The sequence below is a fragment of the Rattus norvegicus genome, chromosome 7, assembly GCF_036323735.1.
Source record: "Rattus norvegicus strain BN/NHsdMcwi chromosome 7, GRCr8, whole genome shotgun sequence".
In the NCBI taxonomy this organism is placed as follows: domain Eukaryota; kingdom Metazoa; phylum Chordata; class Mammalia; order Rodentia; family Muridae; genus Rattus; species Rattus norvegicus.
The window spans coordinates 135,147,356-135,173,187 of NC_086025.1; the positions used below are offsets into that span (position 1 = coordinate 135,147,356).

The 25,832-nt window shown below is 49.8% G+C and overlaps 2 protein-coding genes across 2 annotated transcripts in view; both read left to right on the top strand.

Moving 5' to 3' along the window:
* The first annotated feature begins 7,563 nt into the window (after nt 1–7,563).
* Nucleotides 7,564–12,195, top strand: Igfbp6 (insulin-like growth factor binding protein 6). The gene is made up of 4 exons (NM_013104.3): nt 7,564–7,875; nt 10,279–10,403; nt 10,537–10,659; nt 11,887–12,195. The coding sequence occupies exons 1-4, from the start codon at nt 7,566–7,568 to the stop codon at nt 12,007–12,009; spliced, it is 681 nt and encodes a 226-aa protein (NP_037236.1). The 5' UTR covers nt 7,564–7,565; the 3' UTR covers nt 12,010–12,195.
* An 873-nt stretch (nt 12,196–13,068) lies between these two features.
* The window catches only part of Soat2 (sterol O-acyltransferase 2), a 13,098-nt gene continuing 334 nt past the window's right edge, over nt 13,069–25,832 (top strand). The window contains exons 1-15 of the mRNA NM_153728.3: nt 13,069–13,428; nt 13,833–13,888; nt 16,473–16,609; nt 17,268–17,327; nt 17,565–17,672; nt 20,019–20,295; nt 20,798–20,867; nt 21,265–21,349; nt 21,751–21,796; nt 21,911–22,040; nt 23,646–23,743; nt 24,155–24,253; nt 24,917–25,052; nt 25,447–25,592; nt 25,782–25,832. The exon at nt 25,782–25,832 is cut by the window's right edge and continues 334 nt beyond it. Coding sequence (NP_714950.3) covers nt 13,353–13,428; nt 13,833–13,888; nt 16,473–16,609; nt 17,268–17,327; nt 17,565–17,672; nt 20,019–20,295; nt 20,798–20,867; nt 21,265–21,349; nt 21,751–21,796; nt 21,911–22,040; nt 23,646–23,743; nt 24,155–24,253; nt 24,917–25,052; nt 25,447–25,592; nt 25,782–25,832 — 1,575 coding nt within the window. The 5' untranslated portion in view covers nt 13,069–13,352. The remainder of the gene's footprint in view (nt 13,429–13,832; nt 13,889–16,472; nt 16,610–17,267; nt 17,328–17,564; nt 17,673–20,018; nt 20,296–20,797; nt 20,868–21,264; nt 21,350–21,750; nt 21,797–21,910; nt 22,041–23,645; nt 23,744–24,154; nt 24,254–24,916; nt 25,053–25,446; nt 25,593–25,781) is intronic.

Consider the following 25,832-nt stretch of genomic DNA (forward strand, 5'->3'; position numbering starts at 1 on the left):
TCACAAACCCTAACTCGAAAGGACAATAAACATGTTGGAGAGATGGAGAAAGAGGGGCCAGAGCCTTGACCCCTTTTGATATGGGCTCATATTCTTGCTTAGGGCCTCCTGAATACCCTGACCCCCAGACGGTTGATACAGCTATGCTCGCCATAGTCCTCCCTGCCCACAACATACATGGGTGCTAGCCCTAACCCCTTAACACACACACACACACACACACACACACACATACACACACACACACACACACACACACTCACACACACAAGTAAATAATTAGGATTTAAATTTTTTTTCTGTTTTTCAGAGCTGGGGACCGAACCCAGGGCCTTGCGCTTGCTAGGCAAGCGCTCTACCACTGAGCCAAATCCCCAACCCCAGGATTTAAATTTTTAACCCATATGAGGAACAACTTTCCCAATTAGAACACGATGTTGCTATAGAACAAACCCTTCCTTTTGCATTTCCGTCTGACCGTTTCTGATCAGGACGGTTTTCCTCCAGCACGTTTGTGTTATAAAAGTATAATACGGGCTGGAGAGATGGCTCAGCGGTTAAGAGCACCCGACTGCTCTTCCAGAGGTCATGAGTTCAATTCCCAGCAACCACATGGTGGCTCACAACCATCTGTAAAGAGATCCGATGCCCTCTTCTGGTGTGTCTGAAGACAGCTACAGTGTACTTATATATAATAAATAAATAAATCTTTTTTTAAAAAAAGTATAATACAGTTAGATTAATTGCGTCATGTCGTACATTCTATCCCAGAATGTTCTAGCATCCCAGATGTTTTTTTTTCCCCCCTTCAGTCCTGGAGCTCTAAGCCCCGGGCCTCCTATGTGCTAGGCAAATGCTTTTTCGCTGAGCTTCATCCTGAGCTGAGTTTTTTAAAATGTTTACTGTGTGTTGATGAGTACATAGCTAAAGGAAATTGTTTCGGATGCCTGTATCCTGAAGAAGTGGTAAATGTGTGAAGAGATATCTTTAGCCAACTAGTACAGTGCGTGCATGTTATAAATCTCACGCGGCGCTCCGTACAACATGTTAGTTAAATAAACGTGTTTCAGTGTGCACCGGATGAACAAATGTCAACGTTAAAACCCCTGGGAACACGAATCCTCTCTCTTCTGCCCACATCTCCCAGTTACAGACGCGTAAATAGGTCGTCTGTAGCCGTATCTAATCATTACATCCAAAAATAATCACCTCTGCTTCTATTCACTTGATTACACAAGAGGGAAGTTCCAGGCCCCCATGTGCTGCTGCTCATTCACTCCTGAGTCCAAATGACTCCACTCTGCTCTAGCTTGCATTTATTTACTTATGTTTATTTTAATGAGTACACTGTAGCTGTCTTCAGCCACACCAGAAGAGGGCATCAGATCCCATTACAGATGGTAGTGAGACATGTGGTTGCTGGGATTTGAACTCAGGACCTCTGAGAAGAGCAGTAAGTTCTCTTAACTGAGCCATCTCTCCAGCCCTGTTCTAGTCTTTTAAAAAAACGCTCTGCTCCATCTTCAGCTGTCCTCTCTCTGATGTTCCCGAGACGCTGGAAATCTAGAACATGTTAAGCACACACATGTCTATGCGTATGCACTGCCTGGTTCCCCTACCCTCCACCTTCCTGTTGAAACACAAAGGTTTAATTTCTTCCTTGGACTCCCCACCTAGGCTCCCTTTCATCCCTGCCAAGACCCTGTGATTTGGAGATCCCCTTTGATTTATTCTGAGAGGGAAGGCAGGTCCCTGCTTCTGTTGAACTTTGATCACACCCCAAGCCTTACGACTTTTACCCTTCAAGGAGAAAAAGAAGAAAGGGACCAGTTGATGGTCTGGGAGGGTTGAGGGACCCCCCTGGGGCAGTCTGGGTTGGCTCAGAGGTATAGAGAGAACCACTCCAGACCTTCCAGAAGGATAATGCCGACCTCCAGAGCCTTTCTTCAGGTCGCCTGTTCTCCCATCAACAAGGAGATATTTCTTTAGAATAATCCCAAGCTCTTTACATAAGCTCGAAGACGGAGGGACCAGAGATTAGGAAAGGGGGTGTCCTTGAATCCCTTACAATCTTTTTTTTAAGGTTTATTTATTTATTACATAAGTACACTGTAGATGTCTTCAGACACAGATGGTTGTAATCCACCATGTGGTTGCTGGGATTTGAACTCAGGACCTCCGGAAGAGCAGTCAGTGCTTTTTTTTTTTTTTTTTTTTTGGTTCTTTTTTTTTTCGGAGCTGGGGACCGAACCCAGGGCCTTGCACTTCCTAGGCAAGCGCTCTACCACTGAGCTAAATCCCCAACCCCGCAGTCAGTGCTCTTAACCACTGAGTCATCTCTCCAGCCCCAATCCCTTACAATCTTACTAGAAATGTAAGACACACACACACACACACACACACACACACACAGAGAGAGAGAGAGAGAGAGAGAGAGAGAGAGAGAGAGAGAGAGAGAGAGAGAGAGAGACCAGATGTGATGGCACAGTGTGGGGACCCTGGTTCCTGGTTGAGGAGGTTTGAAACCCTGACTCCCAGGCCAGTCACTAGCCTGCAGCCCTCCATAGACCTGTGACAGTCACGTAGGGGCTACACCCTAAGCCCCTCACAGGTAGAGGATTTGACCACAGGTCACATAGGCTCAAGACAAATCTCCATTATAATGAAGTACCTAAAGGTCTGGAGGCTTAGCCAATGAATTTCCCTTTCCAGACACTCCTCCCTGCAAAAGGTATTTAATCTCAGGCCCACTCTGAGTAGCGGGGTATGGTTTTACGTATCCACCTTTCCGGCAGCCATGACAATAAACGCCTTGAAGCCATCCGCCGTGGGGAGCCACAGAGAAGGTCTTCACTTACAGTGCTGCGTCTAATCTCTTGAAGAGGGCCTCCCTGCGCTCCCACCGATGGCAGCCACCAAGCCGGTCAACCTTAGTCAAGCTCCCCGGCGGAACCGACCAGAGCTTCCCCCCTCTTTTCCCTCTCAACTCCCCGGGCTAGGTCCAGCCCCACGGCCTCCACTCAGCTCTTCCGCAGCATCTCAGCAGTGCCTGGATGCTCAAGAGCCTGAGAACCAGACAGCCCCAGCCTCCTTGCTCGCCCAGGGACCGCAAGGCCAGCACTGGCTGTGTGTGTCCTGCTCTCAGACTGCGTTCCCCCGCCCCGAGAGTGGTGCCCCACCCCTCAGCTTTCCACAGCCCAGAGGCATGGGATAACCGCAGTCAAAGTTCCCGCGTCCTGCCTCCCGGAGCGGCCTGAGCCCTGTGGCAGAGCAGACGCAGGACCTCTTTAATCCTACAGCACAGCCTTTAATTCCAGAACTTAGGAGGCAGAGGCAAATGGATCTCTTTCTGTTCCAGGCCAGTCTAGTCTACGTAACAGGTTCAGCATCAGCCAAAGCTAGATAATACATAGTAAGACCCAAGAGAGGTGGGGGAGCCCCAGCCTAGTCTACATAGGGAGTTACAGGACAGCCAAGGCTATATATCGGACTGGAGAGATGGCTCAGTGGTTAAGAGCAATGACTGCTCTTGCAGAGTCCCTGAGTTCAATTCCCAGCAACCACATGGTGGCTCACAACCATCTGTAATGAGATCTGATGCCCTCTTCTGGTGTGTCTGAAGACAGCTACAGTGTACTTATATATAATTAATAAATAAACAAATAAATAAACCTGGTATCATTCATAAATAAACATATAAGCCAAAATAATAAAAAGAATATAATTTAGCTGGGCAGTGGTGGTACCTGCCTATAATCCCAGCACTCAGGAGGCAGAGGCAGGCTATCCAGGATAGCCAGGGGTACTCAGAGAAACCCTGTCTTAAAAGGGAGAAGAGGAGGAGGAAGAAAAAGAGGAGGAAGAAGAGAATTAAAAAAAAATACATTTGGGGGCTGCAGAGATGGCTCAGCGGTTAAGGGCACCCGACTGCTCTTCCAGAGGTCATGAGTTCAAATCCCAGCAACCACATGGTGGCTCACAACCATCTGTAAGGAGATCCGGTGTCCTCTTCTGGTGTATCTGAAGACAGCTACAGTGTACTTATATATAATAAATAATCTTAAAAAAAATACATTCGGGGTTGGGGATTTAGCTCAGTGGTAGAGCGCTTGCCTAGGAAGTGCAAGGCCCTGGGTTCGGTCCCCAGCTCCGAAAAAAAAAAGAACCAAAAAAAAAAAAAATACATTCTTCAACATATAAAATGGCCATAGCAAGGCAAGAAGCGGCAGAATCCAGAAAGGGTTCCAAGAACCATCCAGAAATCCAGAACCATCTCCGGAGAGTCTAGCTTGGAAGGCCTGAAGACTTGGAAAGAAGACCTCAGGAAAAACGGTCACGCCCCACCTCCACTTCCCTTTACCTCAGTTCAAGCACTGAGATGAGAAACTGTCAAAGGTTCTGGGGAAGGTGACCGGACAGGTGGCTGGATTGGTGTGCAGTTACAGGGCTCCACCCTTAAGAATGCCAAAAGAGGGCTGGAGAGATGGCTCAGTGGTTAAGAGCGCCGACTGCTCTTCCAGAGGTCCTGAGTTCAATTCCCAGCAACCACATGGTGGCTCACAACCATCTGTAATGGAATCTGATGCCCTCTTCTGGTGTGTCTGAAGACAGCGACAGTGTACTCATATATACATCAAATAAATAAATCTTTAAAAAAAAAAAAAAAGAATGCCAAAAGAAAGGGGTTGGGGATTTAGCTCAGTGGTAGAGCGCTTGGGTTTGGTCCCCAGCTCCTGAAAAAAAGAAAGAATGCCAAAAGAGAGGTGAGCTCTATGGTAGGAAGGTAGGAATTGAGTATCTCCCAAAGGCTTTTGAGGAAGAGACATTACACAACTAGGATGTCACTTCAGTCCAACAGGTTTGAAGGATGTGGGAGACCAAATGGCAGAAAAGCAGGCTGGACGTCCATCCAGTAGGGTTATCACCACAGGTCTACTGCAGACCTGTTTTCTCTCACAGGACTTCCTCTCTGAACTGTCCTCAACCTTCTTGTGAACCTTAAAGCTGAAAATAGTTGAGGTAGCCCTCTGCCCCAAGTTACCAGAAGAAACTCGTGCCTGAGGATGCCACAGGTGCACAGGGCATATGAGGTTCAAGCTTCAGCGATGGGTGTGGCCTGTGACATAAGTTTATACCAAGTAGGGACAAACCTACATCATAGCCCAAGGCTAATCTACCAAAGCCTCTTAGCAAAGGTGCTTATGAAGACTCTCACATCCCAGCCCAAATGCCTACTACAGCAGGAGATCCACGTCTCTTCTCTGGGTACCAAGACATCCCAAAAGAAAGAAAAGCAGAACCCAAGGACCTCTGTCTGCAAGGAGGCTTGTGCCCAGGCAGGAACGGCATGAATCTCTGAGCATTCATAGTGGAAAGAGAGGGAAAGAGAAAGTGACCTCTGGGATAAGTGCAGCTCTGCTTAGCCTGCAGAGAAGTACAGAGAGAGCACTGGGGGGTGGGGGCAGAGAACCACCAGGAGGCATGTTCAGAAGCAGCTAACAAGATGTTGGGATTCAAACTCAGGACAAGCAGCTAATGTAGGTGCCTATTTCACTACCAAAGTGGACCTGTCCTCCAGGTTCTTTCTCCCAGCAACCCTCAGTCCCTACCTGTTACCGGGTATGACTGGCATACCGAGCCCTCTACCTTGAACTTTCCAACCCAGGGGCTGGGTTTCCTCTCCTCCAGAAGTAGTTCTGTCTCTCTGTCTCTCCTCTGTCTCTGTCTGTCTGTCTTTGTGTTTCTGTCTGTCTGTCTCTCTCTCTCAACTTCTCTTCTTGCTTTCTCTCATTTTCTTCCCCCTATGCTCTGTCTCCCTCTGCTATGACTTCACTAACCTCCTCCCCTACTGTATGGTCAGTGAGCTTTCCCTGGAGCTTTCCCCAATAAACCTGCTTTTTTACTTTACTCTGGCTTGAATTGGCTCATTTCATCGGCTGAGAATACTCATCACATGAGTCCATGAAAAAGACGCCAGCTAGATACATGTGCAGTGAAAGAAAATAAATAAGTAATAGGAATTAGGGTTTGGACGGGAACCACACTCCCTTCTCTGGGGTCAGGACATAGAGAGGAGGCTCCAGGGCCTTGGAAGATAACAGTCACTTTTTCCTGCCTGTTAAATCAGCATCCGTATCTCATGGCAACAGGAAAACATCACTTTCTAAACGGTCAGAGAAGCCACGGGTGTATTTTCTTTTTCTTTCTTTCCTTTTTTTTTTTTTTTATTTATTTATTTTTTATCTGCTTAAAAGCTCAGGAAGCCCTTGCTGACATTCTTGCTTAGGGGACCAGAATTTAAACTTAGTCACTGTCCGGAGCCCTTGTTTTAGGAAAGACTAAGATTGTTGTTGTATAACTCAGAATTGAGCAGGCCGGGTGGTCCAATGTAGCAATCCCACTTGTTTCTTGAGAGTAGCAGAAGTGCTGGCTGGCGACCCGCCCACCCCTGCCTAGGGTGGGACTCTGCCTGGGGCCGAGCAGGCACGTGCCTTTGGGTGGGCAGAACAGGAGCAGCCGTCTAGCGGAGACAAATGCGCAATCTGGTACTGAAATTCTCAGTCCAGTTCCTACCCAAAACCTGTGGACGCAGATCAATCTGAGAAACCCAGAAGACGTCAAGAGTGACTAATAAAAAGGAGACAGGCTTTAGGAAAGAAGCAAGGAGAGACAGGATAATCTGAAGTGCAGAGATGAGGGTGAGGCCTAGTCTATGGCCAGACCTCTGTCCCTAACCACATCTAGAATACGGTCCCCTACTTTTACCGCCCACCCTCAGTTCAACTGAGGGCTCTCTACATTTACTCAAGGTGTATTCTTCATAAAGTAATCTTCATTCTACCCGTGGCATCCCCAGCCTTTTCTATTATTGTCTCTAAGATCTTTCCATTATTGTCCTAAAGATCTTCTTGGGTTTTTGTGGTTTTGTTTTTCACAGCACAGGCCAGGAGTCCTTAGTTTGCCTTCCCCATTTTCACCATCTCTCTCTCTCCCCTCTCTGGGTCTGTTTCTTGCTGCCCAGATGCCTGGCATCTTCCCTAGCATTTTCTTTTTCACGATGCACCCCTCGCCCCAAACTCCACCCCCATACTATCTTTCCTCGGGTCACCTTCACCATCACCACCACCCCATCTTTTCACTCGCAGGGGGACCTACAGGCCCCTCATACACTCGTACTAACTGGATTTCAGGGTTCACCTTCGCTGTTCTCCCCTTTACTCCTCCCTGCCCCACAGTCCCTTCAGCCAGATGTACAGCTCCCAAATTCCGGGCGAGATTCCCAGGAACAAAGCAAGAAAAGGAAAAAAAAAAAAAAAAAAAAAAAAACAGAACAATTTGGGAAGTAAACAGCGGCGGAGAAGAAGAAGGGAGGGAAAAGCCTGGTGGACCCAGGTGGGTGGCCCTCCAGTCCACCCAGTTAAGGGACTGCCCTGCCTTCTTCCCCTCCCCCTTCACCTGGCTTTTAAGGGGCCGAGCCCAGATCTCTGCTTCTTAAAGAGAAGCAGCTGCCCGCAGCAGCTGCACTAGGCTCTCTGGAAGGAGTGCACAGGGCAAAAACTCCGACCATGACCTGGGACGGACTGCCCACACAGCCGCTGTTGATGCTGTTAATGCTGTTGTTCGCTGCGGGCTCCGAGTCCGCCTTAGCGGGGTGCCCGGGCTGCGGGCCGGGGGTGCAGGAGGAAGACGCGGGGTCGCCTGCAGACGGCTGTGCAGAGACCGGAGGCTGTTTCAGGAGAGAGGGGCAACCGTGCGGGGTCTACATCCCTAAGTGCGCCCCAGGACTGCAGTGCCAACCCCGAGAGAACGAAGAGACACCTTTGCGGGCGCTGCTGATCGGCCAGGGCCGCTGTCAACGCGCCAGAGGGCCGTCGGGTGAGTCCATGCCCTGTCCCGCCTCCCACCCGCCTACCTGAGGTAGAAGCTAGTCTCTCCTGGTAGGAATCTGGACAGATGCAAGTGGATAGCCTTTTCTAGCCTCTGGGACCCGCCCATTGGTTCCTCCTGGGCCTTGAGTGAAGCAGAAACATCAGGGGACAGCTAAGGAAGAGAGATGACTGCTGCTCTCCCTTTCCCTATTTATTTTCTCCTGAGGAAAAGGGACGTATGTCGGAGGATGGAGGGTTTGAGTTTTAGCTTTCCTCAGGATCAGCGCCATTGCTCTTGAGACCCACGCTGGAGACAGGACCTAAATTCCTTATGGAGGAGGAGGAAAGGGAACCCCAGACTCTAGTTCCACACACTAAGAAATGTCTCCTGTTCCTCTTTCAGTACCACTGTGAAGTGGGCGCCGGGGGCAGTGGACACTGTGGGCAGTGGGCACTGGGGCGCGGGCACGGGGCAGTGGGCACCAGGTACAATGGGCACCAGGGGCAGCGGGCACCGAGGGCTGCGGGCAGACCCGGGAGGGCTGAAAAAGTGGGAAGAAAAGGAATCTGCCAAAACAGACTTATGATTTAAACCTGGTAGGAATTGTATGCCCTCCTGCCCCACCCTACTCCAGGGATGAACACAGAAGGCTGAATCATTGGGTGGGTGGGACCAGAGTGAGTCAGCACCCCAAAGATGGGGGTGGGGAGCAACTTGAGATGGAAGATAGCAAGTCCCTGGTTTTTCCATAGAAAGGGATGAGAAATTAATTTGGATCACTTGGCAGTGCAGGCTTGTCATTCCAGTGCTTAGGCGTGGAGGCGGGAAGGTCAGCTCAGCATCATCTTTGGCTATAAAATCTCAGGCCTGCCGACACACACACACACACACACACACACACACACACACACACACACAGAGGCATGCACAAGCATATACACACACATACACACGCATGTATGCATGCACACACATGCACACATGAACATACACACGAGAACCCACATGCATGTATGCATACATGCACACACATACACACATGCATGCACACACCCACACACAGGCACACATACACACAGGACCGTGCACGCACACAAGCACACTGGAGAGGCTGAAGCCTCAGTTTCTAGTGTCAGAGCCTAGGATTCTAGGGTTCCTCTGAGAAGGTGTGTTTTGGCTGGAGAAGGCAGTTTGAGGCATCATTGCAGTTGGGCACTAAATGCAGGGTGTGAGGGACAAGGTCTGAGGAGGATGTGGTACCCAGACAACATCGTTGACACTTTGGAGGGAGTGGAGTAAAAACATGCGTTGCATCATCCCATCCTTTTCCTAACCCTGGCTTTCTTGCATCCTGAGCTCTTCCCAGGACCCCCAGAAGCTCTCCAGAGCCAGGTGCACCCTGAAGGTTGGAAACCTCTCATTTCCTCCCCCCTCTGCAGCCTTCAATGCATCCTGGTTAACGGTTAAATCCAAGTGTTCCTGGACCACTAGGGTTGAGCAAGTAACAATAACTCAGGCCTGGGAAGGGTGGACTGACTCACTGAGGGGTCACAACAAGGCCAAACATTCCACTGGGTCCTCTTCCCACATAACTCTCTCTCTCTCTCTCTCTCTCTCTCTCTCTCTCTCTCTCTCTCTCTCTCTCTCTCTCTCTCTCTCTCCCACTGTTCTTTGCCCGTCTTCCTGGCCTGGTGTGCCCTCTTCTGGCCGGAATAGGCAGGTCTTTTCAAAGGAAGTGTGAATGCTGGAAATAACCAACAGTACTTTGTACTCATGGGATTTTTGGCGGGAAGCGAGTGAGACAGGATTTCTCCCCGTAGCCCTGGCTAGCCTGGAACTCACTCTGTAGACCAGGCTGGCTTTAAGCTTACATATTTGCCTGTCCCTGAGTGCTGGGATTAAAGGCATACGCCACCACTGCCCAGCCAGGTTTTTATTTTTATTTCACATGTGGGTGTTTTGCCTGCATGTATGTCTGTATGTATATGTCTGTGTACCATGTGGTTGCCAGAAATGGGGTTGAATTCCCAGTAACTAGAGTCACAAACAGCTGCTGTGAGACACCATAGGGTGCTGAGGAATAGAACTCTGGTCTCCGGGAAGAGTAGCCAGTGCTCTTAACTGCTGAGCCATCTCTAGGCTCCTGTTGAATAGACTAGACTGGCCATGAGCCTGTGGCAATCCTCTTACCGAGGCCTCCCAAGTGCTGGGATTATAGGCACACACTACCATACCCATGGTACAGTTTGTTAGACGAAGAAACTGCAGCAGGGATAAGGGAGGATAGGAGAAACTGAGTCCTTCAGTCCCTCTCACTTTAACCGGTAGAAGTGGACCCAGGCTCCTGTGCTGCTGGTGTCTGCTCTGACTGATCTTTGATTTCCCCTCCTGTTCTTCCTGTAATCACAGAAGAGACTACCAAGGAGAGCAAACCCCATGGAGGCGCCTCCCGCCCACGTGACAGAGACCGGCAAAAGAATCCACGGACCTCGGCTGCCCCTATAAGGCCCAGTCCTGTTCAAGATGGTGAAATGGTGCGTGAAGGGCTGGCAGGGAAACAGAGGGCTGGAGATTCCCACTGGAAACCTTTCCGTGGACTCAAGGAAGTCTGCGGGCAGGCTCCTAGAATCCTGAGTACCGCCCCCATCCGCCCCTGTCCGTCTCCAGGGCCCCTGCCGCAGACACTTGGATTCAGTACTGCAGCAGCTCCAGACTGAGGTCTTCAGAGGCGGAGCAAATGGGCTCTATGTGCCAAACTGTGACCTCAGAGGTTTCTACCGCAAGCAGCAGGTGAGGAGAAGCTGCCTCTCCTCGGTGCAAACCCCCTGCCCCTGCCCGGAGGGAAGGAGGGAGGGAAGGAAAGAGGGAGCGAGGAAGGGAGGGAGGGAGGGAGGGAGGGAGGGAGGGAGGGAGGGAGGGAGGGAGGGAGGGAACTTGAGGCAAAGCTACAGAAAGAGTGCTGGCTCTCCTGGAGTATGGTAGGAGAATAGGAATGAGTTCCCACCTCCAAAAACAACAGCCAGGTGGTGAAGACAGAGGCAAGTGGTTCTTTGTGAGTTCAAGACCAGCCTGGTCTACATAGTGAATTTCAGGACAGCCTAGGCTACACAGAGAAACCCTGTGTCGAGCGAGAAACCAAAGCCAACCAAACACACACACACACACACACACACACACACACACACACACACACTTTCTTCCAATTTTAAGACCCACGTAGACATGAAAAGCATCGGGAAGATTGTAAGTTCAAGTCCCTTCTGACCTACAAGTGAAGGGCTGGTAGGGAGACAGAGGGCTGAAGATTTCCACTGGAGACATTTCCATGGACTTGAGGCAGGCTCCTAGAATTCTGCATGAGTTCAAGTCCAGCCTGGGACACTTCATGAGCCTCTGTGTCCAAAAAAGAAAGAAAAAAAAAAAGTAAAATGAAAAGAAGTTTAGGGCTGGAGAGATGGCTCAGCGGTTAAGAGCACTGGTTGCTCTTCCTGAGGTCCTGAGTTCAATTCCCAGCAACCACATGGTGGCTCACTACCATCTGTAATGGGATCCGATGCCCTCTTCCTGTGTGTGTGAAGACAGCTACAGGGTGCTCACATATAATAAATAAATAAATCTTTAAAAAAGAAAAGAAGTCTATAGCTCATTTAGTAAAGCTCTCCTTAGCAGTGCCCTGGGCTCAATCTCTAGTATGATTTGAAAGAAAAACCAAGGCCAACTATTGCAGTGGAAGACTTGAAGTTGCTCTAGGATAAGACCTTGCAGTGGACTCAAATGAGAGCCCCGGGGATCATCGGGAGGCAGCTGAGCACCAGCTGGCAAAGTCCTTTCTGCATTTCCTGTGAACACGTTTCTAACATGAGGGATGTTGGGCTTTTGACTGAAACTGCATTTTGAAAGCTAATGTTCTGGCCTAACAAAGTGGGCCCTACTTAGTAGGTAAAGCCACTAAGAGCTCTCAGATGTTTCTCCTGCTCAAAGCCTGGACCTCACACTGACCTGCACCTCTCTCCCCAGTGTCGTTCCTCGCAGGGGAATCGCCGTGGTCCCTGCTGGTGTGTGGATCCGATGGGCCAGCCTTTGCCAGTGTCTCCAGATGGCCAGGGAAGCTCTCAGTGCTCTGCCAGGAGCAGCGGGTGAAACCTGGTGGGAGCCTCCAGGACCCTGGCAGGAGCATGGGGCTGTCATTTGAGCTCTATGTGAAGTGATGATAACTCTGTGCCCCGAGATGAGACCCACCTTCAAGCCCTACCCCATTGTCCCTGTCACCCCTGGGCCTTTACACAGCAAGTTAGAAAGATTGTTGTTGGCTTGTGTACTAATAAAGCTGCCTTGGGAGGGTCTCGGGCTTACGTCTCTGCGTCTCTCTTACTCATAGCGTTTCTACTTTTCCCTGTGGAGCACACCCAGTGGCGGCCTTCCATTGTCTTTGGAATGCAGTAGATGGTTACAGGCACAGGCAGCAAGCCCTCTAGCCTCTCCCGGATACCCACCTGAGCTCCCTTATGGGATTGACTGAGATCCTGGCCTCTGTCTGAGATCATGGCGATTACAACCTTGCTTCTATCACTGACCTTCGGACTGATGCAGGAGGAGGATTAATGGTTAATCCCCAGAGGGAATTTGCCAAAGTGGAACTCCCAAAGCACTCACCTGCCCTACTGCCTACCAGAAAGGAAGGAGTGAGATCAGGCTCTATATGGTGTATCCAGACTACCTTATTAGCACTGGCAATTGCCTGATGAGGTAGGGACATTTTGTCCCCCCCCCCTTTTTCCCCCAGAAGAAGCTTAAAGAGTTTGGTCCACTTTCCTGAAGTTACATAGGTAGGGAATGACACAGGGAGGCCTGCCAACCTGTGGCACTATTCACTGTTGAATAAGTGCATGTCTGGCCTTTCTGCTTATGTGGTAACCCGAGGCGCAGGGAGGAGCTGACACTGAGGGGCCTCAACATGATACACATCACAGGTATAGCCCCTGACAAAATATTGTTGAACGTGTCACTGTAGGCTTCATCGTGTGCCCTCAGAAAGCTACAAGATACCTACAAGGTATCTGAAGATGTTTTTGGTTCCTCCCTGACCTTCAGTCTCTGCAGAGAGAGCTAGGAGGAGCCAAGCTATGTGATAAGCCTCGGGGAGGCAAAGTCCCCCTCACAACCTGATGCACGGATCCACTCCTGAAAGCGAAATAGAAGCTGGCCATAGTGGTTGAGGATAGAGGGGCTGTGACATGCCACAGACCGGCCAGAGCCAGGATATGAGAAACGTTGCCTGTAGATAACCTATCTGACACGCGGCGGGCTCCGCTCCGGAAAGGACTTTAGTCTCTGGAGTTGTCTCTGAGTGGGACACACGAGCTCCATAGGTAGGTTGAGAGAGGAAGGAAGGAAGGAAGGAAGGAAGGAAGGAAGGAAGGAAGGAAGGAAGGAAGGAAGGGACAGACAACGGCCTGTGTGCTGTCCCGCTCCACACGGGCACCATGGAGCCAAAGGCGCCCCAGCTGCGGAGGAGAGAAAGGCAGGGAGAGGAGCAGGAGAACGGAGCCTGTGGAGAAGGTGAGCCGTCCTCCCATCCCCCACGCTCCGGACACTCAGGCAAGCCTGAGGTGGGAGAGTATGTCTGAGGAGAGCTTGCTGCTTGGTCACTTCCTTTCCTCAGAGAAGGCAGTTTCTGCCCTCTTCCCCACACGACTCGGACGGGCAATGGAGGGAAGGGAATGTTCAGAGGGTGGCCTTGCCTTCATTAGGGGTGAATGGAGTACCTCCCTGTTTTGGGTTCCCTGTTTCAAGCCATTGCATCAGGTTCATTCTCACTAAAGGTCACGCTCACTGCGCATGTCACTTTTCCCGGTTAGTGGCTCTACTCACGGTTCTAAATATTGACTGGGAACCAAGGCTGTGGGCACACAGAACGCCTAACTCCTCCTCCCTCTTGAGTCCCCTTTGATTCTTCCTCCTAGGGAACACAAGGACGCACAGAGCCCCAGACCTGGTACAATGGACCCGACATATGGAGGTGAGGGGTCACGGAGGTCATAAAGGACTCGTTAGAACTGGAGATGTAGCTCAACTGGTAGAGTGCCAGTCTCACTCACATGAAGACTGGGCCTGATCTGCAGCACCACGGAAACCTGGTGTGATGGCATATAACTGTAATCCTAGCACTTGGGAAGTAGAGAGAGGAAGATCAGAAGTTTGAGGTCATTTTTGGCTACACAATAACTTCCAAACCAGACTGGGCTACAGAAGACCCTAAGAAATAAAAAGCAACCAAGGTGGTGGTGGTGGCCTATGCCTTTGATCCCAGCACTCAAGGAGGCAGAGGCAGGCTGAGTTTGAGGTCAGGCTGGTCTACAGAGCAAGTTCCAGGATAGCCAGGGCTACACAGAGAAACCCTGTCTCTGTGGGAAAAGAAAGGAAAGGAAAAGAAAGGAAAGGAAAGGAAAGGAAAGGAAAGGAAAGGAAAGGAAAGGGAAGGGAAGGGAAGGGAAGGGAAGGGAAGGAAAGGAAAGGAAAGGAAAGGAAAGGAAAGGAAAGGAAAGGAAAGGAAAGGAAAGGGAAAAGGAAATAAAAAGATAGGCAGGTTCTATGGTAATAAGAGGCAAACGGAAGGACAGGCTAGATGATAAAAAGATGCCTTTTGGGGTTGGGGATTTAGCTCAGTGGTAGAGCGCTTGCCTAGCAAGCTCAAGGTCCTGGGTTCGGTCCTCAGCTCCGAAAAAAAAAAAAAAAAAAAAAAGATGCCTTTTCTGCCCAGGCATATTGGCATATGACACACTGCTTTAATCCTAGCACTCAGAAGGCAGAAGCAGGAGAGTCTCTGAATTTAATGACAGCCTGGTCTATATAGAGAATTCCAGGCCAGCAGTCAAGTCACATAATGAGACCGTATCCCACTCAAAAAAGTTTTCAACTACATTGTTAGAATTAAGGTTAGTGGGGGGTGATATGAAACCTAAATCACCAGTTATTAACTTTTGCAACATTCCTTAGTAATTATCAAAGATAAGACATTTCTTTTAAAACTATTGTCTAAGATTTATTTATTTATTTAGATTTTATTTATTTTATATATATGAGTACACTGTCGCTGTCTTCGGAGACACCAGAAAAGGGCATCAGATCCCATCACAGATGGTTGTGAGCCACCATGTGGTTGCTGGGAATTGAACTCAGGACCTCTGGAAGAGCAGTCAATGTTCTCAACTACTGAGCCATCTCTCCAGCCCTATTATTATTATTATTAGTAGTAGTAGTAGTAGTAGTAGCAGCAGCAGCAGTAGCAGTACTAGTACTACTACTACTAGTACTAGTAGTAATAATAATAGTAGTAATAGTAGTAGTAAAAGTAGTAGTAGTAGTAGTAGTAGTAGTAGGTGTGAATGTCTATGTCTATATTTGTATGTATGTCTATGTGTCTGTGCATATCTCTGTGTGTACATCTGTGAATCTCTCTGTGTATCTGTGTGTGTGTGTCAATGTGTGTGTGTTTGTGTATCTGTATGTGTGTGTGTGTCTGTCTGTCTGTGTGTCTACGTGACTTTTAGAAGTCAGCTCTCGGGGGTTGGGGATTTAGCTCAGTGGTAGAGCGCTTGCCTAGCAAGCACAAGGCCCTGGGTTCGGTCCCCAGCTCCGAAAAGAAGTCAGCTCTCTCCTCTCTCCAAGGAGAGAGTTCAGGATCAAAATCAAGTCACAAGGGCTGCACAGTAAATTCTTTTACCTACTGGGTTATCTCAGCAGCTGCAGCTTTTGTATAAATATTTTAAAACCCTCACTTAAATTGTCTAGCAACATTGGATAATGCCAGCCTAGATTTCTTCCCCCATCTGCAGATTTAAGATAAATAATCTGTTAGGTTTGTTTACGATTATGAGTTAAAAAGAATTGTGCTAGTTGGGCAGTGGTTGGCACATGTCTTTAAACCCAGAGACTGGGGCCGGAGAGATGGTTAAGAGCACTGACTGTTCTTCCAGAGGTCCTGAGTTCAAATCCCAGCAACCACATGGTGGCTCACAACCATCTGTAATGGGATCTGATGCCCTCTTCTGGTGTGTCTGAAGACAGCTACAGTGTATGTAATAAATAAGCAAGCAAGCAAATAAATAAATAAATCTTTAAAAAAATAACCCAGGGCTTGGGAGGCAGGGGCAGGTGAATCTCTGTGAGTTTGAGGAACAGAGTGAGTTTCAGGATATGGCTACACAGAGAAACCCTGTCTCCAAAAAACAAAAACAAAAACAAAAGGTTTTTCAGGCAAGAACCATAGTCAGCTGGCGAGATCTTCCCATTCGTTAGTGAGGTCACAGTTCGGAGGTCAGTGACTGAGGACTGGAGGTCATCTGTTTAAAAGCCTCACTCCTGCCGTCACTGAGCTGGCCTCCTGAGGCTGGAACCACAGATGTTTGCTTCTGCTGTGGTTCTTTGTTCCCATTGCTGCCCTAGGAAGGAGACAGAAGTTGGGGAGGCTCCCAGGTCATGCTTACCTCTTCCTGTTCCCAGTTCTTAACTTGCGGGGGTTCAGAGTGAAGCTCCATAAATTGTGAAAGAAAGAACCGGCTGGTAGGAGGGACAATGGGCTGTAGCCTGGCTTTGTCCCATAGGCTGTGAAGACACAGTGTCTGGAGCAAGCACAGAGAGAGTTGGCAGAGCTGATGGATCGGGCCATATGGGAAGCTGTGCAAGCCTACCCCAAACAAGACAGACCTCTTCCTTCTACCGCCTCAGATTCTACAAGGAAGTGAGTCAGGTTCCCAAGACAGGTGCTCCTCTTGCCAAACGCCTGACCCTTTGTCAGCCTTGGCATAACCTTGACTTCACCTTCCTTTCCTCTCTCCTGATCACCCTGTCTCTCTAAACATACACAGGCACATATAAACACAAACATGCACACATGCGCACATATGTACACATGCATGCTCATGCATACATGCACACACAAGCAGAAACACAAACAAATGCATGCACACACAATTGTATGCACACACATGCATGCACACTTGTACATATGCACTCACATGCACGCATACACTTGTGTACATACACACACACATGAACATACACACATGCACACACACATTCGGAAACACACAGAAGTGCACATGCCCATGCATACATGCACGCACACACATACACATGCATGCCACACTTGCACACACACATACATGCCCATGCATATCCACACTTGCACAACGCATGCAGTTGCTCATGTACATGTGCGTACACACACACACACACACACACACACACACACACACACACTCCTCCATCTTCCAGACCTCACTCAGCAGTCAACTTGGCTGTCTTTACTGCTTCTTATTTCCTTCCTTCCACACAACACTGCCCTCCAGTCCCTTTTCTTCCTCTGGCCCATGGTTCTGAAAACTGTCTCAATCTAGGACCCAAGAGTTACACCCTGGGAAACGGAAAGTTTTCATCACCCGCAAGTCACTGCTCGAGTAAGTTGGGGGTGAGGACAAAGAATGAAGAGAAAGGCTCTGCCTAGGGGTCCCACAGATGCACAGTACTCATGCATGGACTTTGGTGGTCTACTGGGAGGGTCTGGAGAGAGGTCTCTGCCTTGGCATTGTTGGGGAAAACAAATAGAAGAAGCTCCAGCCATGAGCTTGCCCTGAGCTCCTCTGCAGGCTTCTGAAGATCCTTCCTCCCTGACTCTCGGGCTCCTTCCTTTCCAGCGAGCTAATGGAGGTGCAACATTTCCGAACCATCTACCACATGTTCATAGCAGGCCTCTGTGTCTTGATCATCAGTACCCTGGCCATCGACTTCATTGATGAGGGCAGGTAGGTCCCTCCTGAATCAGTGACCCGATCAGATATCCTGGCCTATTCTCCACACCTGCCTTCGACATTCTCTTAACCACTGAGCACCTCTCCAGCCCCATGACCTAGAACTTTTGTTCCTCTGCCTCTGTCTCCTCCCAAGTAACTAAGGTTACAGGTATGAGCCACCAGGTCTGACTTGTTTATTTGTTACTGTTATTCTGTTTTGAAACAGGGTTTCTTAGTGTAGCCTTTGCCATGCTGAAACCCACTCTACAGACCAGGCTGGTCTCAAACCCATAGAGATATGACTGCCTCTGCCTCCTAAATGCTGGGATTAAAGGCGTGGGCCACCACCGCCAGGCAGGCCGGGTGGTGTTTTTTGTTTGTTTAATAGTTTGAGTTTGCCCTAGAATGTTTCCTGTGCATTCACATGCCTATGTCCATAAGGACCAACAAGATGGGGTTGGAGGTGTTTATAAGTGAGACACTATATCTGATTTTGTAACCAAGTCTTGTCTTGCTTGATTTTAGTGACTACAGAAGCTGGACTACCAGCTTTAGTTCACATGATCCATTATTAACAGCTATTGAGGTGGTTTCCAGCATGTGTCTATTTGTGTGAGACAGACTCTCATAGCCCAGGATGGATCTGAAGTCCATACGTGATTAAGGATGACTTTGAACTTCTTGTCCTCTTGCGCCTCCTTCTCAAGTGCTGGGATTTCAGGCACACACTGGAGATTGACCTTAGAAGCTTCATGCATCCTAGGCAAGCTCTCTACCAACTAATTAATATCCTCAACCACCTGTTTGCATTTTTCATGTACATGAGTGCTCTGTCTGAGTGTATGCTTTTGTGTCAGAAGAGAACATCAGATCCCATTACAGATGGTTGTGAGCTACCATGTGGTTGCTGGGAATTGAACTCGGGACCTCTGGAAGAGCAGTCAGTGCTCCTAACCACCGAGCCACCTCTCCAGTCCCCATTTTTCATCTTTATAAGCCATATATTCTTGTTTTATTTTAATTTTTAAATTTAGTTTTATATGTAGGGATGTTTTCCCTTCATGTCTCTGCATCACTTGTGTCTGGTGCCCAAAGAGGCCAGAAGAGGGGATTCATTGCATGCCCTGGAACTGGAGTTACAGATGGTTGTGAACCAGCATGTGAGTGCTGTGCCAAGAGTTGAGCTTGGAAGAGTCAATGCTCTTAAGCACTGGTCTATCTCTCCAGTCCCAAACAGCACATTCTTATAAAAAGTTCCTTTTTTTTTTCTTTTTGAAGCAAGGCCTTCCTATGTCCCAGTCTAGTGTAACTGCTTGGTCTTTTCTATGTCCCACCCCAGTTCCTGAATAATGACGTAGAGGCTTATTTATTTGTGGATTAATGTCTGGGCCTTAAACTAGGCTTGCTCCCCAACCAGCCCGTAACTGGGTCAACCTGTGTATACTATTCTATGTCTGCTGTCTTTTACACAGTGCACAGCAGATTATTCCTACAGTTTAGGGCTTCCATCCTCCTGCTTCGGCCTCTGACGTAGCTGAGATTTCAAGCAAGTTCTAATACCCTCCACCCAGGCATGCAAAACACTGAGCATAGAGCAGTCCATGAGCCTGGGCCTACAGCTATAGACACACTGGAGGGACCAAATTAATAATAATAATAAAAGATAAAATAAAAGCTCACCTCAACTCTCCACATCCTAATGCTTACAGTATTGAGACCTGCAACAATGACACCGACCTGGGGCTCCAAGGCCATCTATGCTATGATCTATCCCATGATCTGAGGCAAGGACCAGCACTGGAAGTCCGGTCGGCACCAGGGCTAACCTGAACACTTTAAGAACACAGTTGGGCTGGAGAGATGGCTCAGTGGTTAAGAGCACTGACTGCTCTTCCAGACATCCTGAGTTCAAATCCCGGCAACCACATGGTGGCTCACAACCATCTGTAATGGGATCTGATGCCCTCTTCTGTGTCTGAAGACAGTGACAGTGTACTCATATAAATAAAGTAAATCTTTAAAAAAAAAAGAGGCTGAGGCAGATTTTAAAAAAAAGAAAGAAAGAAATACAGCTTTTCAAGAACCCTCTGCTGGTTCAGCATCTGTGAATCAGTAGAGTGCCTGCTTAGTATCAGGGAAATCCTGGGTCTGACCCCAGCAGTGCACGAATAAGGTTAAGGTGACCTATGTGTGAAATCCTGGTACTAATGAGGTAGAGGCAATTAGAAGTTCAAGGTCATCCTCAACTACGTCATGGCCAGTCTGGGATACATGAATACATGAGAATTGTCTAGGAAAACAAAAACAAAAACAGAACACAACCGCCTCCGTTTACAGTCTTCCTTTCCACCCCCCTAGGTTGATGCTGGAGTTTGATCTACTCCTCTTCAGCTTCGGACAGCTGCCCTTGGCGCTGATGATGTGGGTTCCCATGTTCCTGTCCACGCTGCTTCTGCCCTACCAGACCTTGCGGCTGTGGGCCAGGCCACGCTCAGGGGGCGCCTGGACGCTGGGTGCCAGCCTGGGCTGTGTTCTGCTGGCTGCCCACGCCGCGGTGCTCTGCGTCCTGCCGGTGCACGTGTCAGTGAAGCATGAACTTCCACCGGCCTCGCGCTGTGTGCTTGTCTTTGAGCAGGTAAGGCTCCCGGATACTCTGGGACCGGACCTACAGACAACCGGCATGGATACAAGGCCGTTCTGGCTGGGTTTGGTTGCTAGGTAACACTGTGACTCTGGCGGCGGTGGGATGAAGACTGCCCTGTCTCTCTTTACCCTTCGTCCCAGCGCTGTCTGTGTTAAGCTACAAAGTCATGACAAAAAAATAGAAAATGTGGGCTGGAGAGATGGCACTGGCTGCTCTCTCAGAGGTCTTGAGTTCAATTCCCAGCAACCACATGGTGACTTACCACCATCTGTAATGGGATCCAATGCTCTCTTCTGGTGTGTCTAAAGTCAGCAACAGTGTACTCATATACATAAAATAAATACGTCTAAAAAACAAACAACAAACAAACAAACAGAAACCATGGGCTTCCGCCAGGCAGGTCTTGAACTGGCTTGCCTCCGATAAATCTGACTGAGTACAGAGAGGTTATTTTCTAGAGCTACATAGCAACTTGGTCTCCTTTCCACCTCAGGTCAGATTCCTGATGAAAAGCTACTCCTTCCTGAGAGAGACTGTGCCTGGGATCTTTTGTGTCAGAGGAGGTGAGGTGTCCCACGGGTCCACTGTGACCTGGATCCTCTTGGCCGCTGGGGAAGCCACAGATACAAAGCTCTACCCTGGAGAGACGGTTGTCCAGCAGACACAGAGCTGACCTTTAGCTGAGCTGAGGGAGCATTCTCAGGCCCACATCTGAGAGAACCACTGTTACCCAGACCCCCCGGTGCTATCCAGGTCCCAATCTGGAAAGACAGGGGTGACAGAGAATGGGCAGGGGCCGCCCAGGAAGCTCTGGCCACAGCCGGTCTACAAAGCCCATCTAGAATGTGAGCGAGTTCAGCCGCACCGAATGCACACCCTGGATCCCTGCCCAGTCCACCTCCCCGAGCTACTGCAGGTTTGCCCTCCCTATCCTGACCCACCCTTTTCATTCCTGCCCAGGGAAGGGCATCTGCACCCCGAGTTTCTCCAGCTATCTCTACTTCCTCTTCTGCCCTACACTCATCTACAGAGAAACATACCCCAGGTGAGACCCTGCCCATCTCCCCAAACGCCCCAGTCTAGTAAGGGTGGTGCCCTTCTCCCGCAGGCACCAGCCACTTGTTCCGAAGGAAGTAACAGGGAAACAGTTTGTGGCTTCCTTTGCCCTGGACATTCCCATGATCCATTCTCAATTGATCAACCCTGTTCTGTCCTCCACGCCCCAGACATCGCGTATGGTTGGACACCTCCAATGACACTCAAACTGAACACCCACTTATTGTGTTTGCTCTGGGAAACCTGAAGTGTTCTAGGACCACCCCCATGACCCCTGGGAATCCATTCCGGCCTGAACAATGGAGGGCGCCTCAGAGAAAGGGCTAAAAGACCTGAACAAGGAATGACAGAGAAAAGGGTGATAATCATGTTTTCCTATCACTGCTGCAGGACACCCAGCATCAGGTGGAATTATGTGGCCAAGAACTTTGCCCAGGTCAGAAGACAGGGTGGAAGATGTCCAGCTGTGACTCGAGGTGGCTTAGAGGTGGGGGAGGCTGGGGAGGAGGCAGTGGCCCTGCCAAAGCCATGTGTCCTCCTCTGTCTGCAGGCTCTGGGCTGTTTGCTCTATGCCTGCTTCATCCTGGGCCGCCTCTGTGTCCCTGTCTTTGCCAACATGAGTCGAGAACCCTTCAGCACCCGGGCTCTGCTGCTGTCCATCCTGCACGCCACGGGGCCAGGTAAGCAGGTCATCATGGTGGCAGAAGGCTGTGCCCCACCCCGGGGGAGGCTTGTCAGGGAAAGCGTCACCCTTCTGAGTCCCTAACACCGGCCTCTCCAGTCCGTTACCACCTTCTTCCTGTAGCCTGGTAACATGGCTCCGCCCACTCACGGTCTCCTTCTCTGGCTTGGGAAGTCTCTCCTGCAAATCGACCCAGCCACGACCCTGCTTCCAAAGGCTTGCCTTCCTTCCTTCTTTCTCTCTTCCTTCCCCGTCCCTTCCTTCGGCACTGGGGAGTAAACCTAAGGCCTCATCACGGCAGACAAATGCTGTACTGTTGAGCTATACCCCAGCCCCTTTTCATTTCTTTCTTTTTAAAAAAAAAGGGGGGGGGTTGGGGATTTAGCTCAGTGGTAGAGCACTTGCCTAGCAAGCTCAAGGCCCTGGGTTCGGTCCCCAGCTCCGAAAAAAAGAAAAAATACTTTTTAAAAAAATTTGTTGGGGCTGGGGATTTAGCTCAGTGGTAGAGCGCTTACCTAGGAAGCGCAAGGCCCTGGGTTCGGTCACCAGCTCCGAAAAAAAGAACCAAAAAAAAAAAAAAAAGATTTGTTTATTTTATGTATATGAGCACAGTGTCTCTGACACACCAGAGCGGCATCCTGTTACAGATGGTTGTGAGCCACCATGCAGGAATTGAACTCAGGACCCCTGGAAGAGCAGGCGGGTGCCGTTTAACCACTGAGCCTTCCTTCCTGCCCCCTCATTTTTTACTTTGAGAAAGGTCTCACTCGCTAAAGTTTCTCAAATGGGACTTGGACTCTCAATTGTTTTGTTCTTTTTTTTGGGGGGGGGTTGTTTGTTTTCGTTTGTTTGTTTTGCTTTTGTTTTTGTTTTTTTGAGAAAGAGTCCCTCTGTGTGACTTTGGCTCTCCTGGAACTCACTCTATGGGGCAGACTGGCTTCCAGACTGGAGATCCTCCGGGCTCAGCCTCCCGGATGTTTATAATTATTTATGTTGACATTTTGTTTGTTTTTGGGACATCTCTACCTTAAACTCAATCCTCCTGTCTCATTATCCCATGCAGCTAGGGTGGTGGGCTTGGAATGCCCTTTCCCCACTTGGAATGCAGCCTTGCTGGAGGGCATCCGCTCCGCCCCCTTTCCATTTTTCTAACTTTTATTTTATCGTACATACTTATTTTTACTCCTTTGAGATAGTGCCTTGCTGTGTCGCTCAGGCTACCCTGAGCCTACTTGGCCTCCACAGTCGTTGGGAGCCACAGTTTCAGTGATCTCACCCTTGTTCTGTATTACACCCCTGGGACGTCCCCTGTTGTCATCTCGGTAGTTCCACTATCCCGGACCTCGATCCATATACAGGTTTCAGCATGTGTGCGTCTGTCTTAATGTGATGAACTTCCAAGGGCCAGGGGCAGTGTGAGTCTGTATTTTTGATTTTCAGGCATAGAGCAGGGTCAAGCATGCCAGCAAATGTGCCGGTTAAGGAACGCATGAACGGTGAATGAATGCTTGCTCTGTGTCGGGGCCCTGATGGCTGGACAAAGGCTCTAGAGAGCCTGATCAGGGCTGCGGGGGTTGCACCTCTTGTCCCGCCCGCCCCCTAGGCATCTTCATGCTGCTCCTCATCTTCTTCGCCTTCCTGCACTGCTGGCTCAACGCCTTCGCCGAGATGCTGCGGTTTGGAGACAGAATGTTCTACCGGGTGCGGCCTGGACCGGGGCTAGCTGAGGGCTGCAGTTGGGGAGGTTGACCAAGGCCCCGGGGGCGGGGAGGGGGTGTGAGGGGGATGGTTGGGAGGGAGTTGGCTGCGGTGGGTGCCACCTCGCAGGGCTGTTCATCTCCAGCCGTGAGTAATGTGGGCCTCAGGGTGTAAGGGTGGTGCCAGTCCTTCACCTCTAAGTGGTAGGGCTTCTGTGTGGATGGTGCCACTTCTCCTGAGTGGATAGGCATGAGGGCGGGGCCCAGGCTGGGAGAGGGAGTTGAGAGTGTTGGCTGCCTCAGTTTGCCCAAGAGCCAGACCTTCTAAAGAATACAGGTAGGGGTGGGTGTGGGGAGCGGCAGCCAGCGCCTGAGATCTCGCGTCCATCCCTCCCCAAATCCACAATCCCCACAGGACTGGTGGAACTCTACTTCCTTCTCCAACTATTACCGCACCTGGAACGTGGTGGTCCATGACTGGCTGTACAGCTACGTGTATCAAGATGGGCTGTGGGTATGAGCTGTGCACACTCCTCAGTTTTCACACTCCCAACGAGGGTCCTTTCTCCTCCTCTTATTCTGCCCCACTCATATTCAGATCCAAGGGCAGATGTATGGGGCTTGCTGGCCAGCCAGCCTGGCCTAGGGAGTTTGTTCCAGACGCATGAGACTCTCAGAAAACAGCAGAAGGTGCTTAAGTAGCACGGCATTGTCTGCTGGCGTGCGCACTCAAGGACAGGTGCACACGAAATATAAGACTGGAGGGGGGCAGGTATGGTAGCTCAAGCCTTTGAGTACTCAGAGAGGCAGAGGAGGAGGATCTCTATGAGCTCAAGACCAGCCTGGAGCTCTAGGATAGCCTAGACTACATGGAGAGACTGTCTCAAAAATACAAACGACGGTGATGATGATGATAAAGATGATGGGGACATATCTTAGTAGCAGAGCACTTCATAAGGCCTTGGTCTCTGACACTGTCAAAATATAAAACCAGTAAAATCACACAGCTAAGGACCAAGAGGTTAGGACAAGGCTCTTAAATGACATTAGTGAGGACCCTTCTGAGCCCAAATCCCCACACCCTTTCTGTTGAATCCTGCTCCTTCCTGGCTTCACGAAGGAGACTCTCTGTGAAGGTGCCATGGGAGACATGTGCATTCTCTTTCCTATCCACCAGCTCTTAGGAAGGCAGGGTCGAGGGGCAGCCATGCTGGGAGTGTTCCTAGTGTCTGCCCTGGTACATGAGTACATCTTCTGCTTCGTCCTGGGGTTCTTCTACCCGGTCATGCTGATCCTCTTTCTTGTGGTTGGAGGTGAGTGAGTGTAGCCTCTGTGGCCCTAGGTGGGAGGCGGCCGGTGGGAGGGGGCCTGGCTCCTGAGATGCTGAAGAGGTGGCCTTGGAAGGCAATAGGCGTCTCCTGAAAGACCTGGGGGGAAAGTTTCTGGTCACAGAGAAGCATTTGATCAGGAGATGTGACAGGAACAGGAAAAGTTGGGGGAACCAGAAATAACAATTCAGGAATTGAGGGGTAAACTGAGTAATACAGATTTCTCCCAGTTCCTGAGACCTTCAGGGAGTTTCTGCAGCTGGGATCAAGGTCTTGTCCAGGGAGGGAGGGTTTCCTTTGTGGTAAATCCTTTCCCAGACCCTGGCATGGGAGGCAAAAGGAGACAAGGCACTGGAGTGACAACCTGCCTCCTGTCTAGGTCTGCTGAACTTCACCATGAACGACAGGCACACAGGTCCAGCCTGGAACATCCTGATGTGGACCTTTCTCTTCCTGGGTCAGGGCATCCAGGTCAGCCTATACTGCCAGGAGTGGTACGCTCGGCGACACTGTCCCTTGCCCCAGGTAAGACTACAGCCTCTCCTGGTTCCCTTGGCAAGACAGGGCACCCAGCAGTCAGCCCTGTTGGGCTCTGATTCGTTCAATAGTTATGGTTGGGGACAGGGTATGGGGGGGGAGGGGACTCGTGTTTTAGATTCATAATGTGTGTCACCAAGAGTGACCTCACTAATAATCTACCCTTCCCTGACACAGCCGACATTTTGGGAGCTGGTGACACCTCGCTCCTGGTCCTGCCACCCCTAG

What these genes read in the sequence shown, in the direction of transcription:
- Igfbp6 (NM_013104.3), top strand. Translation starts at nt 7,566, where the DNA reads ATGACCTGGGACGGACTGCCCACACAGCCGCTGTTGATGCTGTTAATG. An exon ending in ACGCGCCAGAGGGCCGTCGG is followed by an intron (nt 7,876 to 10,278) that starts GTGAGTCCATGC and finishes CTGTAATCACAG; the next exon opens with AAGAGACTACCAAGGAGAGC. An exon ending in CTGTTCAAGATGGTGAAATG is followed by an intron (nt 10,404 to 10,536) that starts GTGCGTGAAGGG and finishes GTCCGTCTCCAG; the next exon opens with GGCCCCTGCCGCAGACACTT.